This window comes from Phyllostomus hastatus, unplaced genomic scaffold (genome assembly GCF_019186645.2).
Source record: "Phyllostomus hastatus isolate PE091 unplaced genomic scaffold, TTU_PhHast_1.1 phas_contig_34, whole genome shotgun sequence".
Classification (NCBI taxonomy): domain Eukaryota; kingdom Metazoa; phylum Chordata; class Mammalia; order Chiroptera; family Phyllostomidae; genus Phyllostomus; species Phyllostomus hastatus.
Window position 1 is genome coordinate 41,225,844 of NW_025333857.1, and position 13,562 is coordinate 41,239,405.

The 13,562-nt window shown below is 45.4% G+C and overlaps 1 protein-coding gene across 3 annotated transcripts in view; it reads right to left on the reverse strand.

Annotated features, from left to right (window-relative positions):
• The window catches only part of FRMD3 (FERM domain containing 3), a 264,153-nt gene that overhangs the window by 52,041 nt on the left and 198,550 nt on the right, over nucleotides 1-13,562 (reverse strand). For all 3 annotated transcript variants that reach the window (XM_045840802.1, XM_045840803.1, XM_045840801.1), the window contains exons 9-10: nucleotides 10,870-10,933; nucleotides 9,896-9,984 (exon numbers count right to left, since the gene is read on the reverse strand). In XM_045840802.1, the coding sequence (XP_045696758.1) occupies nucleotides 9,896-9,984; nucleotides 10,870-10,933 (153 nt within the window). The remainder of the gene's footprint in view (nucleotides 1-9,895; nucleotides 9,985-10,869; nucleotides 10,934-13,562) is intronic.

Below are 13,562 nucleotides of genomic sequence, written 5' to 3' on the forward strand. Positions count from 1 at the left end.
TGTTTTCTCTTTTCATTCTTTTTAAATATTGATGATCACCCATATGCTTGTTCTCATAATCCACTACTGGGTCACAACCTGCAAAAATGCCAGGCAGTATTGATGATCCAAAGGGATTTCTTTCCCAATTTCCAGCTGAAAGATATGAGAGGATGGATAGTGTCACATGGCATCATTAAATTCCCTGCTGCAGAGGGACTTTCTTGCCTGTGCCTATACCAACACTTCAGCAGAAAACAGTGTCTTGGTGACACAGAGGTCACTCATTGTGTCACAAAGTACATACCTAATATGTACTGCCTCAGAAAGGGCATGAGGGACCTGTGCCCCCATGGAAATGGTTGTTGGCTTCTGAGTGTTTTCCTGGGTAAGTCACCATGACCCAGTGCCCTTTGAAAGAAGCCACACTGGTAGATGACTAAGATACATGAGGAACAAGAAGCCACGCCAAGCCCTGATTCAGCACCTGTGAGCCCTGCCGGTAAAAGCAAGCAAAACAACAACAGCATTCTGAGACACACTCCAGAATGCTAGCTGCCCAGAGGCCACTCACGGGTGCGAAAGTACTGCGGTAGCCACTGTGGTAGCTGAGAATGCCTCTATGTCAGTCACTCTACACCTCGTGCAGTTAAATCCAACAAGTTAGAAAGAATGGTCTCCTAAAGTTTGGGATTATTTTTAAATATTGATAGTCACAAAATCTCAATTTTAAAAACCCACAATATGAACAAAATGCTCTATAATTCTGAGCAAAGGTGTGCACCCAGCCAGGGCTCCAGCTAGAAGTTTCTGTGCAGGCAGTGATCCTTATCCCGAGCCTCTGGAAACCTTCATTCATTGGCTCAGCAGTTATTAACCCAACACCTAGCCTGCTCAGTGCACCACATTATGCTCAGGAAAGATTCACGTCCTCCGTATCCATGGAGTGTAAGGTCTAGAGAGGAGACGGACACTAATCTAGAAGTCACACAAATAAGTGACAAATGTAAAGTCCAACTGTGGTGCGTGCTATGGAGGAAAAGATGCAATGAGAGTGTAGGGTGGGGGCGCTGATCCAGTCTCGGGGCCAGTCTAAGGAAGGGACATCTGAGCTGAGATCCAGGGCTGGGAAGGTGTTAAGCAGAGCAGGTGGTGGGCAGTGTCCTGGGCAGAAGGACCAGCACGCACAAAAGCCGTGGGCCTGAACACCAGAGGAACTAAAAGGAAGATCTGATGTGCATTTCGCCCATGTCAGTACTGCAATTATTTCACTCTCTCTCTCCCTCACTTTCTCTGTCTTTGTCAAGGATTTTGGACTTTGTCCACAGAACAATGGAAAGCTATAGTAACAGCCTTTTGCAAAGAAGCTTCTTCTCCCAGCCACCTCTACAAGCACCCTGAGCCAGCAGAGAAGGACACTGGCTACAAAGGAGGAGCAGGGAGAGTGAGATGGACAGAGAAGGGGCCTGAGGAGGTGGCTCCTGTCATGGCAGAGCCCAGAGATCATGGAGCAGAAGCCCTAAGGACCAGTTGGAGCATGTGAGATCCACATCCCAGACCGTCCGACACCTAGGATGGACTTGCTGGCTGCTCACCAGAGCTGGGTGACAGACCACACCTAGTAAAGAAGAGAAAAGTCCCCAGCAAGCTGGCTAAGTAAAAAAATGTCCTGCTGAGCCGTCTTCCTCCTGTGAGCACTCACATCCTGGCCCTAGAGAGCTGTGGGTAGGCCTGATACATGTTCCACTGGAGCCTGAGAAAAGGGCCATCCTCCCCTCCCTCAGCAGGGCTGTTGCTCCCAAGTCCTCAGAGACAAAGGAAGAGAAACATGTAAAGAAGCCTCTGTGCCAGGTAGCTCAGTTGATTGCAGCATTGTCCCTGTATACCAAGGCTGTGGGTTTGATCCCCGGTCAGGGCATGTGCAAGAATCAACCAATGAATGCATAACTAAAGTGCAATGACAAATTGATGTCTCTCTCTCCCTCCCTCTCTCTAAAATCAATTTAAAAAATTTTAAAGAAGCCTCTATTTTTTATTGATTTTGTTGTTGCTGATAGTTGATCTAGGTTCCTAAGGATTTTGGGGCAAGGTAGTCTGCTAAAAAGAAGATTGACAGCCTTACTCAGAGTGTTTGAAATTCAAACTCAACTCTGGGCTCAGATGTGAGTGGCTCCCAGAGGTATGGCTAGCACAGCCGCTCCAATGACCCTCTTCTGGGGACAGGTGGGTGGCTCTCGTTTTCGCTGATTCAGACTCTGCACCCACCCTTCCAGGCCCCTCAGGGAGGCTGCTGCCTTCTCCTGACACCCGGAATGGTGGGAGGCGTGTGCACTGTGTGGAACATAAACCCTCAGAGTGCCTTGAGAAAAACAGGTCAAAAGACACATTTCACAGAGAAAGCGAGTAGCTGTCTGCTCAGGATGAGAGGAGTGAAAAAAGTGTTGGCCTTTTTCTGGCAGCTGATTGCCTTTTGTGATTATTTGTGTCATTTGATTTGCTCAGAGACACTCGCCTAAGCACTACCTCCAATTCCCTCCCAAATACCCAGGTGGACTCCTGATAATGTTTGGGTTGAGATCTTCCACGGAACTTTAATGGGGCAGCTTATTCTGAGAGCTTGAACAACATAACCCCACTGGGAACCGGGAAGCACTGACAGCAGGATGGGAGGATGAGGACGGGGGAAGAGAAAGGCGGACTAGTTCCCAAATCCCACCAAGCACCAGCAGCACCTGGAATACAGGGTAAAAACACTGGTCACCAGGCCCCATCACTGGAGTCTCATTTAGCGGGTCTGGAGAGGGGCCCAGGTGTTTGTATTTTTATCAAACATCCCAAGGCCATTCAAAGGCTGCCCACTTGCATTTGAGAATCTCTGAGTTCCCATGTTCTCCTTTAAATGTCCTGAGAGGTGGCCTTTTACCTGAAAGAGCAGAGGGCCAGGCTCCTACCTGCTGTTGGTCCTGTGATCTTGGTCAAGTCATACAGCTTTTCTGAGTCCCAATTTTCCCACTAATTTTTTAAAAGGGGAGGGTAGTATAATACCTAATTCATAGAGTTCTGTGGAGGGTTAAATGAGATTCAGTGACTTGAAAGTACCTGTTCATTATACAATGTATCCTTCCTGTCCCTGTCTCCCTGTATCACTCCCAAAACCTCCCCATCACCTCACGATGGCGCTACCGAAGCCAACTCTCTAAATCACAGAAATTCTGGGGAGCTGTGTCAAACACCCTGAAAGCTAATAAAAACCTTCATGCTCTAACTCTAGCTGACATGTTCCAGCGCTCTGTTTCCCAGGCTCCACATCAACAAGCCCAGAACCAAAGTTTTTTTCCCACTAAGGCAACAAAGGCACAATCGAGTTAAAATAGCAATTCTCTCTCCTCCAGCCTCTTCCCTGCCTGCCTTCCCCCCCACGTCCACCTCCAACTCCTTTTCAAATGTCCCAGCACAGAAACACTGACTCTTCTCAAACATCCGACCTCACAGAAGCATCCACACAGTCCCCAGTTTCCCAACACCTGACTTGACAACAACTATGAATTCAAATGGCAGCCTGGCCACTATTTACCTTTCTGCTGACACAGCTCTTCACCACCCCTCACTCCAGATCTGCCAGGGCAGCCCCAGTACCCGGAGACCCAGGGCTCTAGGGAATTCTCCTGCCCAGCCCTGCCACTGAAGCTGTGTTTCAAATAGGGTAACACATGCAGACACTGCCTGGGATGTGCAAAGTGTGGGCATCAATGATGCATAAGGCCCAGCTCTGCAGGAGCACACCTCCCCTCTGCCTGCTCCTAATGTATCTCCTCCAACACCTGCTATGACAGAGCCCAGGCACAAGGTCAGGTTAGGTGCTGGGGAGACAAAGGGCGGTGCCCTAACAGGCTACCTCTAGAATTAACAATATAATTTCCCATGGTTTACAACTTCTGCAGTAATCGTAACAATAACAACATATGTTATTCTAGAGCACCTACTGTGGGCCATGCACCGTCCAAAGCACCTTAAACATACTAATTCATTTTGTGCTCACAGTTCTCAGAAGCAATCCACACTTCTTTATGAGGAAATTGAGGCACAGGGGAGTTAAGTCACCTACCTATGGTTACATGATAGAAGCTGGGGAAACCAGGCTGCAAACCCAAGTCCATCTGTGTTTTTAAAAGAGTGCTTTAGCCATGAAGGTTCTCAGACTTCAGAGGGCAGCAGAATCGCCTGGCAGTCTTCAGGAAATACAAGTTTCTGATTCAACAAGTCTGGGGTGGAGCCCTAGGAGGCATTCCTAACCAGTTACCAGGAGATGCTGATGCTGGTCCAGGGACCCTACTTCGAGAATCACTCACCTTGAGGACTTAACCCTAGACTGCATGTTTGTACCACCTGAAAAGTTTTTATTACTATCAACATCTAGACCCCTCATCCCAGATTCTGAGTTTTCAAGTAACAGCTTTACTGAGATATAATTCACATACCATAAGGTTTACCCTTTTGTATTGTCCACTTCAGTAGTGTTTGTTATAATTCACAGTTTAAACATTCATCAAAAAAGCATTTTCACCACCCCAAAGTACTGTCCTGTAGCCAATGGCCATTACTCTGCTTCCCTCCACTCCAGTCCTATACAACCACTCATCCAATTTCTGTCTCCATAGATTTCCCTGTTCTGGACGTTGCATATAAGCGGAATCACATAATATGCAGTATTCCATGACTGGCTTCTTCTACTTAGTGTAATGTCCCCAAGGTTCATCCATATGGTAGTGTGAGTCATGGCCAAATGCTATTCCATGGCATTCACATTGCTTTTATCTTTTCATCAGCTAATGGTCACTTGAGCTTTTTCATTTTAGCTGCTCTGAATAATGCTGCTGTGAACACTCATCAACATTTTCTGTGAGGATGCAGGTTCTGATTTCACTGGGTCTGGGGGTGGGGGGGTCCCCAGCGTAGGTATTGTTCAGAAGCTCCCTCAGGTGATTCTAATGTGCAGTCAGGGCTGAGAACCTCTGGCCTAGAACCTTAGCACTCAAAGTGTGCTCCATGGACCTTCAGCCCAGCAACACCAGGGAACTGACTAGAAATACAGGTCCCTGTGCCCCACCCAGACCTTCTGAGTCAGGGGTCCGAGTCCAGCAGGACATCCAGGTGACACATGTGCTCGTTCAAGTGGGAGAGGCACAGGTTCCAGGAGCTACTGGGGGTCCCTGTGTACCAAGTATAATGTTGTTCCTCTGACAAAATGCACACCAAACTCTGGGCAGAGAACTTATTGAGGACCACCTTTATCCCCTGCACATATGCCAAGCAAAACTGGGGACAGAGAGTCTCATTTGAGCCTCCACCGTGTCCCCAGTTCCCAACACAGTGCCCAGCACAAGCAGGTGTGGGATAAAGAGTTGTCACATGGAAACACCAGTCACCAAAGAGCCCTTCTGTGAGTCCAGTGTGCTTTCAGGGGACCAGCACCCAGGATTGGTGAGCCCTGCGGCTCTGGGTGTACAGCACCTAGAAAACATATGGCACAAAGGGAGCTCTGAAATGGTGACTTGGACCGTGTCAGGGATCCCATGGGGCTTGGAGCAAGAGGGAAATATCAGAGTTTCTGCTTCCAGGCTCTGTTCCCAGGCAGCAGAGCTCAGAGCCAGGCCTATCAAACCTGATCAGTGGCCCTGGGCCAGCTGACAACCAGCAGCACATTCACAAGTTGAAAGTGCACTTGGGAATTCTTACCCACCATGTCTCCTGGTTCCCATGGCAGGTGAAGTGGAAAGGAGGGACAAAGCATCCCCAACCCAGGAAAAAAGATCAGGGCCTTGCTCTGCCAGCCAAGATGGTTAAAGCGCAGTGCCAGTCAGACAGGCCTAGAAGCAGGGCTGGGACCTCTGCCTGGGAAAGCGATGGTGCCAGCGGGGAAGCAGGCTCCCACCCTGAGGCTAACAGAATCAGACCTTTCACAGTCGAATGTGCTCGGCTCTGCAACCAAGGGGCACTCAAAAAAACTTTCATAATCAGAGAAGGGGGTAGTCGTGGCAGTCCCAGCAACAACTACTATTTATCAATGGTCCATGTGCCTGGCAGACCTACACACTGCAAGGCAGGTGTTGCCAATCACATTTTACAGATGAAAAAACAAAGGTGAAACTCAAAAACTGCAAATTCTTTGTTCCAGGCTACACTGCTAGGAAGCGACAGAGTCAAGGTTCAGACCCAAGCCTGCTCACTTCCAAAGCCCATACTCATTAACACCAGGCCGTGGTGAGACAAGCAAAGCCTGCCTGAGTACCAGCCCCCTCCAGTTCAGAAGGCTGAGAAGGCTGTTGAGAAGGCTGGGGCCAAAGACTTGTCCAAGATCACAAAACTGGCTCAGAAAAAGCAGTATCTTTTCTTCTTCCTAAGGACCAGGGATGGTTATGGGATACTGGAGAAACAAAATGTTCTGGAACATCTCAGGATCAGTAGACATATTAGGATTAGTAGTCCTAGCAAGAGAGGTGCTGATGCAAAGACTTGGTCACCTGGGTGCTATGCCACTGTGCTCACAGCTAAATGCCCGGGTCCCCTGAAGCATTCACAGATGACTGGCAGTGATTTCTCCAATATGCCTAGTTGACCCATTCAATGACATAATCATCATACTGACCTCATTGCTAGCTGCCAACTAATGACTCTACCCCAAAATGTGCAAAACAGATTCCTCAGATTGTCGTTTCTTCTCTCCTTTCTCTCCCTCTGTTCAGTTCTATTTTTGCCTTTGACTCCATCTACCAACTGACACCCTCACACACAATAAACAGCCTGAGTGCAAAAGAACTAATTAATGTCCTGAGCTATTCCTTGATAGAAATCCCATGATTGCACTAAAGGATCTTCAATTTTGTGCTGCTTCCAAGTAGGACTTAGTGAGCTGGCTCTAAAAGCCCGGGTGTTGGGTCTTCTCCTCTGCTACCCACCCCTTATGCATGTCTGTGGATCAGTAGCAATCAGCCCCACCTAGTGTTCCTCTGCCATCTTTATAATGGTGGCTCAGCCCTCTGTATCTGACCCCACACCATCTCCCTACCTATTTCATTCACCTACCCTCTGCTCCAGCTTTGTATAACTTTTCATCTTCTCAATGTATGTCTTCCATGTCCCACACTGGTCCCTTACTCAGAATGTCCTTCCTCCACCTGAAAGAGCCTTCCTTCTACCTCCCAGCTCTCCCTATAGTAAGACTCGTCCCCTCCCCTGGACACTTCTTTAGTATTTTATTTGCAGTTCCCTTTTAGTTTCTATCAAGAACTACAAATCTCCTGGCACAGGAACCATGCCTTATCAATTTGATCTAGTCATTCTTTTTCAAATGCCTGGGGTCTTTAGGAAATACAAAGATAAATAGAACCTAGTTCCTACCCTCAGAGAGATCAGATCTAATATAGATATAAAAACCTACAATAAAAGAATGTCATGCTATATCTTGTTTTGGCTTTGTTTCAAGACTCTATCTACTAACTCCCTTATTTGCAAGACAATAGTCACTCAAAATAATTAAATGTTTCTCAGTTATTATTTGACAGGAACCAGATGATTTTATTAAGAGAGTAACAGAAGAGTTCCAAAAGCTTAGGGTCCAAAAAAGTTTATCAGTTTCTCAAAAAGTTAAATGTAGAGTTACCCTATGATCAAGAAATTATACTCCTAGGAAAAAACCTAAGGGAACTGTCCAAAGAAAAAAATTATATGGATACTCATAGCTGCATTATTCATAATGCTTAAAAAAAGGAACCCAAATGTCCATCAACTGATGAATGAATAAACAAAATGTGGTATAGCTAAACAATGGAATATTATTCAGCCATAAGCAATGAAGTGCTGACACATGCTATAACATGGATAAGCCTTGAAAATTTTACCTAAGTGAAAGAAGTCACATACAACAGACTAGATAAGTGTATGATTTCATAGGAAACATGAAGAACAGGTAAGTCCATACACACAGAGAGTAAATTAGTAGCTGTCAAGGTCTGGGGAGAGAGGGAGATGGAGCGACTGTGGTGAGTCGCTTCTTTTGGGGTTCATAAAAGTGTTCTGGAAATTGACAGTAGCATGACTTCATGAATTAAACTAAAAACCATTGATAAACCATATCAAACCAAATTGATAGTTGCATGACTTCATGAATTAAACTAAAAACCATTGAATTATACTTTAAAGGGGTGCACATATACTTCAATTTTAAAATAATTTTTTAAAAACAAAACCAAAAAAAGTATGCAGACTCCAACTAAAGACTGAGAAGATCAATCCCTTTGTATTTCCCCTTCTGAGTTCTCACAGAGACAGAGGTCTAGACATGCTGATTTTTCAAAATCCATTGGGTACCCTTTTTTACCAGTCCCCAAACACCACGGGGGACACATGGATGCCTTGAGGTGGCACCAACTATGGGAAAAATCTACTGATAAGCATCATCATTTCCTGTCATTGCTAGAAGCCCCACATTTTGTGGATCATCTCATCCAAGGGTTTTCAAATTCTGCTCCTGATAAAATGTACCCAGGGTTGACTGGTTTCCTGGGACATGGACTCTCAGTGCTAAACCTGGGAAAGTCCCTGGCAAACTGGGACAACTGGTCACCCACGCTCCTGAAGAAATGGATGAACAGTCTCCTGTCCCCAGGCCCAACTGTGGTCCCCACCAACAACCACAGGCTTCTCTAATTTTTTTTTTACATGGGCTTTGCTTACACTTCTGTTTAAGGAAAATAGTTCTGTGGCTGAAGGGGTTTATAAATCATTATCTAAGACATCATTCTCCTAAAGGTTTTCATCAGCCAAAGCCCAGGAGTGCAGAGACTCACATTTTCAGGGAAGTGGAGTCTAGTGAGTAAGACAGAATCTTGTGGGATTTGGGGGAACAGAGACTGAGAAAAATCTACCTGGATGAGCTCCAGGGGTTGGCAATGCTGATACCCTGAAGGCTGGACTAGGTTCTTGACCGTGTCCATCATCACCACCACCACTGCTCTTTCAATTATCAAGTGCATCTCAAAGAGGAGATGCTGGAACTCAGCAAAAAGATCCTAAATTTGAACTTCTGTGGAAACCCGACAGCTTTATGCATGGTTTCTGAAGCCCTGTCCAGCCAGCACTGACTTTCTACCATCCTAGGCTCTGATGGCATTCCACCCATAAAACTTTGGTTCTCATCTCTGTATACTGAAGGCCTCTTACTATGAACACGTGTGGCTCTCGGCCACAGGTTTCTTTTTTTGGTTGTGAGTATACATTCAACCCAAGCCAGGGTAGGCCATAAGTGCCAGAAAGTATCAACTCCACCTCCAAAGTGGCCCTCAACCAAAACAAATGAAGAATTGGTAGATAAACAGCCCAGCCTCTTTGCCAGTAAGTGGGTAAACTCTGAGGCACATTCTGCCATCCACCAGAGCTCCTCTGCAGAGCAGAGCCCAGCTGCCCACAGTAGCTGGGACCTGCTCAATAGCGCCCCCTACACAGCTCCTTTCCCTGTCTCCCTCCCCCACTCCCCAATTGGTATGTTCAGTGATCACCTCCCAAAGAAACCACTTGCACTAAACTCTTCTCAAGGTCTGCTTCCGAGGAGGGCAGCCAACCAAATACAGATCCTGTGACATGTTGACTGGAAATAGCAATGACAACACACACACACACACACACACACACACACACACACACACACAGCAATTCCATGGGAAACACCCAGCAGGGAGCTCAGGACTTGCTTGACCCAACAGTAGTAGGGAGTCACTCTGAACAAAGCACCAAATTCATAATTTATTTTAAAGAATAAAAAGGACTATTTAAAAAATGAACATGGAGCTGTCTGCTAAACATAAAAGGGTTCCATGGGTGTTCTCAAAAACCTATGATTAAATAAATAAAAGCTACTTACTTATAAAAGGCCTGGTTCTCCACCCCACATTTCCAGAGATGTTTGCAGGCAGCTGGTGTTGAAGTATGAAATGCCAACATGGCTTTTTTCTAATAAAAAATAACAAAACAAAAAAGGGCATGTTAAACAGAGTTGATGCTTTTCATGTTTTTCCTTCACATATCTACCTATTTGTATCCTGCCACCTACCAAACAGATTTGAAGTAACTTGTGTATTACTATGTTCTTAAAAGGGTTTTTAAAATTGTATTCCCCCATACCCACCGACCCACCTCACCCTTTGCAGATATCACTACACTAATCTACCTAGGCCCTCTCTCTGATAAAAAAAGAAAAAAAGAAGGAAAGAAAAGTAGCCTCACGATCAACTCTGCAGGTATTGCCTCATCTCAGTCATACTTGGGTTACTTTAAAAACTTTCTTGCCAATGTTGAACTGAAAACTGGGGTCAGGAGATTGTGCAGACTTCCAGGCCTAGCTCTGAGGTTCTAAGTTTCAGCCTTCCTCCCAAATGTGTTCACTGGTGAACCCAACCTATATTTGGTAACTCCTTTATTTGAAGATTTTTGGTTCTTATAAATTCTGTTTATAAAACTCTACCCACCACTGGTTGGTATCTAGCTTGGTAAGTATTCTTTGCATGTTCCTAAATCTGTATTTTGGTAAATTACAGAGGTAGGGGAAGTCCCATTTGCTAAATCTCCAACCTATCCCAGTCTATTTTTTACACAGGGGTATTCCCTCAGCATTGTTCACTAACTTTACACTTAAATGTGCAAGCCCAGTGTTTACTTGCTTACCTTTCAAATATTCTCAATCATATAGCTTCCATTATCACTGCAAACTTTAAGGTCATGGTCTCTTAGGCCTACAAGGCTAAATGCATATTTTATGCTTAAATCTCTCTCATAGGCACACATGTACACACGCACTCACACACACAATGACAGGGAGTTAGAAAAACAGTATCTGACCTCTTTCTGGGTACCAATCACATAAAATGTCTTCCCTTCAAACTTCAATTTGCAGACATCTGGCCTAAGGAAAAAAAAATACCTTTGGGTGAGAGGAAAAAGCAAGTGGCAACTAAACAAGGTACCTGGCTTTCCCACAGGAATGAGGCTGACTCACCAATGCCAAGCAGGCTGTGCTGAAACAAGATACCATCTTATCATCAGGGAAGGCCAAGTGAGCAGTGAAAAGCCCCCGAGTGAATTACACAGCAACTTTCTTCCCAAGAGAGGATCCACAGGCAGCCCAACTATTTAGTCCACTTTTTTACATTTAAGCTGTACCTTTCTTTTAAGGAGCAGTAGAGGTCTCGTGAACCTTAACAACCAAAACAAGAATTGGCCAGCCCAGGGAGAATGTGGTGGTTTCAGATTCAGTTAGTGAAATGACATGGATTCACAACATCTGTTCTCCCATCCTTTCACACTCATCTCCAAGAAGCACACACATCACACTGTGAAATTTCATTCCTGCTCTCCCTGTTCATAGAATATTTCATTATATATTGAGATGCTCCGAATTGTGAGGACAGCTTGATGAATGGACATCTTAAGAAGCTGCTTGATTAAAATCTGTCTGAAATGCAGACACGAAGTCACCTTCTTGGTGAGAAAATATGTGTGAAGGGGAGAATTCTATTTTTATTCCTTTGGTCTAATTCCTCAGATAGTGATGATGTGTGCCCCTGTGCTTTTCCTAGGAAATAAAGAATAGTGCAGATGCATTAAGTTGTCTTAATTTAGGTAGAGGATTTGCAACAAAGACAAAGTGCAATGGATGATTAAAAAACAAACAAAAACAAAAAAACCCAAGGACTAATGTGAGAAGATAATTTGTTTTAGCAACAATACATGACTATGAGAAATGCATGTGCCTAATCAGAGGCTGGGAAGATTGGAGTTGGCCTCTGTGGCCCAGCACGAACACCAAGATGTAGAACATAGAAACAAACGGTCAGATTGTCCTTCCCAGCTCTTCACTGTACCCAGGGAAGAAAGCGAGGTCCAAGGAGGGGAGAGACTTGCAATTAGTCTGCACTTGAGCTGTGTCCAGTTCTAACCTAACTCAAGCAATTCAAAACCTGAGGATCGATCACTTTTCAGGACCCCAAAGCCTTTTATAGCCCCAGGGTGGGATGGAAGAAGTCCTCAAATAACCCATGCTCCCCAAAGTCAGCAGGGAATGTATTCTGGAATGGAGTTGAAAGGCAATTACAGGTAGGTCAAAAAAGATATTTAGAGAAACTGGGCACCTTAGAAAGAGAGGGCTGATCATGAAAAAGACCAGAAGGTGGCGGGAGATGAGTGGACATTAGCTGACTAATGCTAATCTAGTGAAGAAGGTTTGAAAGGAAGAGAGCTAAGAGGAGAATGCTAAGAAGGTAGGGAGAGCTCCTTGATAATGAGGTGCTAAAAGAAACCCTGAACCTATAGAACCATTCAACTTAGGCTCAGGTAAGTGCCAAGAGAGCATTTCTAGCTCAGGAATGAAGATGGATGCCTACTGGCCTATTGAGAAGAACATCAGATTCAAGCACATAAGCCAAAGGAGTGAATCCCCGACTCGGTGAGACACACCAGGGCTGACAAACCTGCCAGGGACTCTCAGAGAGGGAAGTGAGTCAGCTGAAGGGAGGAACAAGACTACGCCTTTCCAACATCCCATCACACATACAATGTTCAGCCTTCTTCTCTCTTTACATAATCATGTTGCTCCTTGATTGCACAGAGTGGGCACTGCAGGTCACCATCCTCCCTCTTCTTTACTGATGAAATCTAGGCTTTATTTCTCCTCAGGGTCATGTATTTATACAGATCATGTTCTTTCCAATCCCAAGAGGGTGAATCTTGAATCCACCACCCAGTCAGGAGTTCCCATTATTCTCAGAAGGGTTGCTTTAAGGAGGCACTTGTGACCCCATCCTGCCCAACCGGATACATAGGAAGTCTCCCACATGGCTCCAGAAAAGGTTACACTTGCTTTAATAGCAGACACATGGAAGGGCTGCTCTCTTCCAGGCTCTGGGTGTTGCTGTGTGAAGATGTAAAAGCCAGAGTTGCAACATGACCATGCCATTTTATGAGCCTGGGGACAGACCACCCTATAATGGCAAAAAAGAAAACAGAGAGATGCACATCCTACACAGTGTTGTTGGACAGTTCAGTTAAAGGATCATGGAACTGTCTGAGCTCTGTAACTTCTGCTGTGTGAGATGATCAGCCCTCTCACTGGTAAGGCACTGTGAGCAGACATTACTGTTACTTTGACCAAAAGCATCTTCACTGATATGCTGGATTACAAAAAATAAGTCTGCAGCAAGGGTTCAACAGAATAGACTGAAGTGAATGGGAGGGACTGGGTCCTGTTGCTCAAGGAAACAGGCACCTTTACCTTCCTTGACCACCATCCCCACCCCCGCATCCCGGTCACCCTCTGGTGACAGCAGAAGCTACTGGTGAGAAAGCACTAGACACCTTCTCTTTTGGAAGCAGAGCCTCTGAGCTCTGGACACACCCTAGGTCTCCTGAGTTCACCTCTCAGCTCTACAAATCTGATTCCCTCTTAAGAGAGGGCAACCTAGATCGGGTTTCATTTATAGATAATAGATCCCTTTATAATGAAGTTCCAAAGAAATGAATACCAGGCATCCTATTTG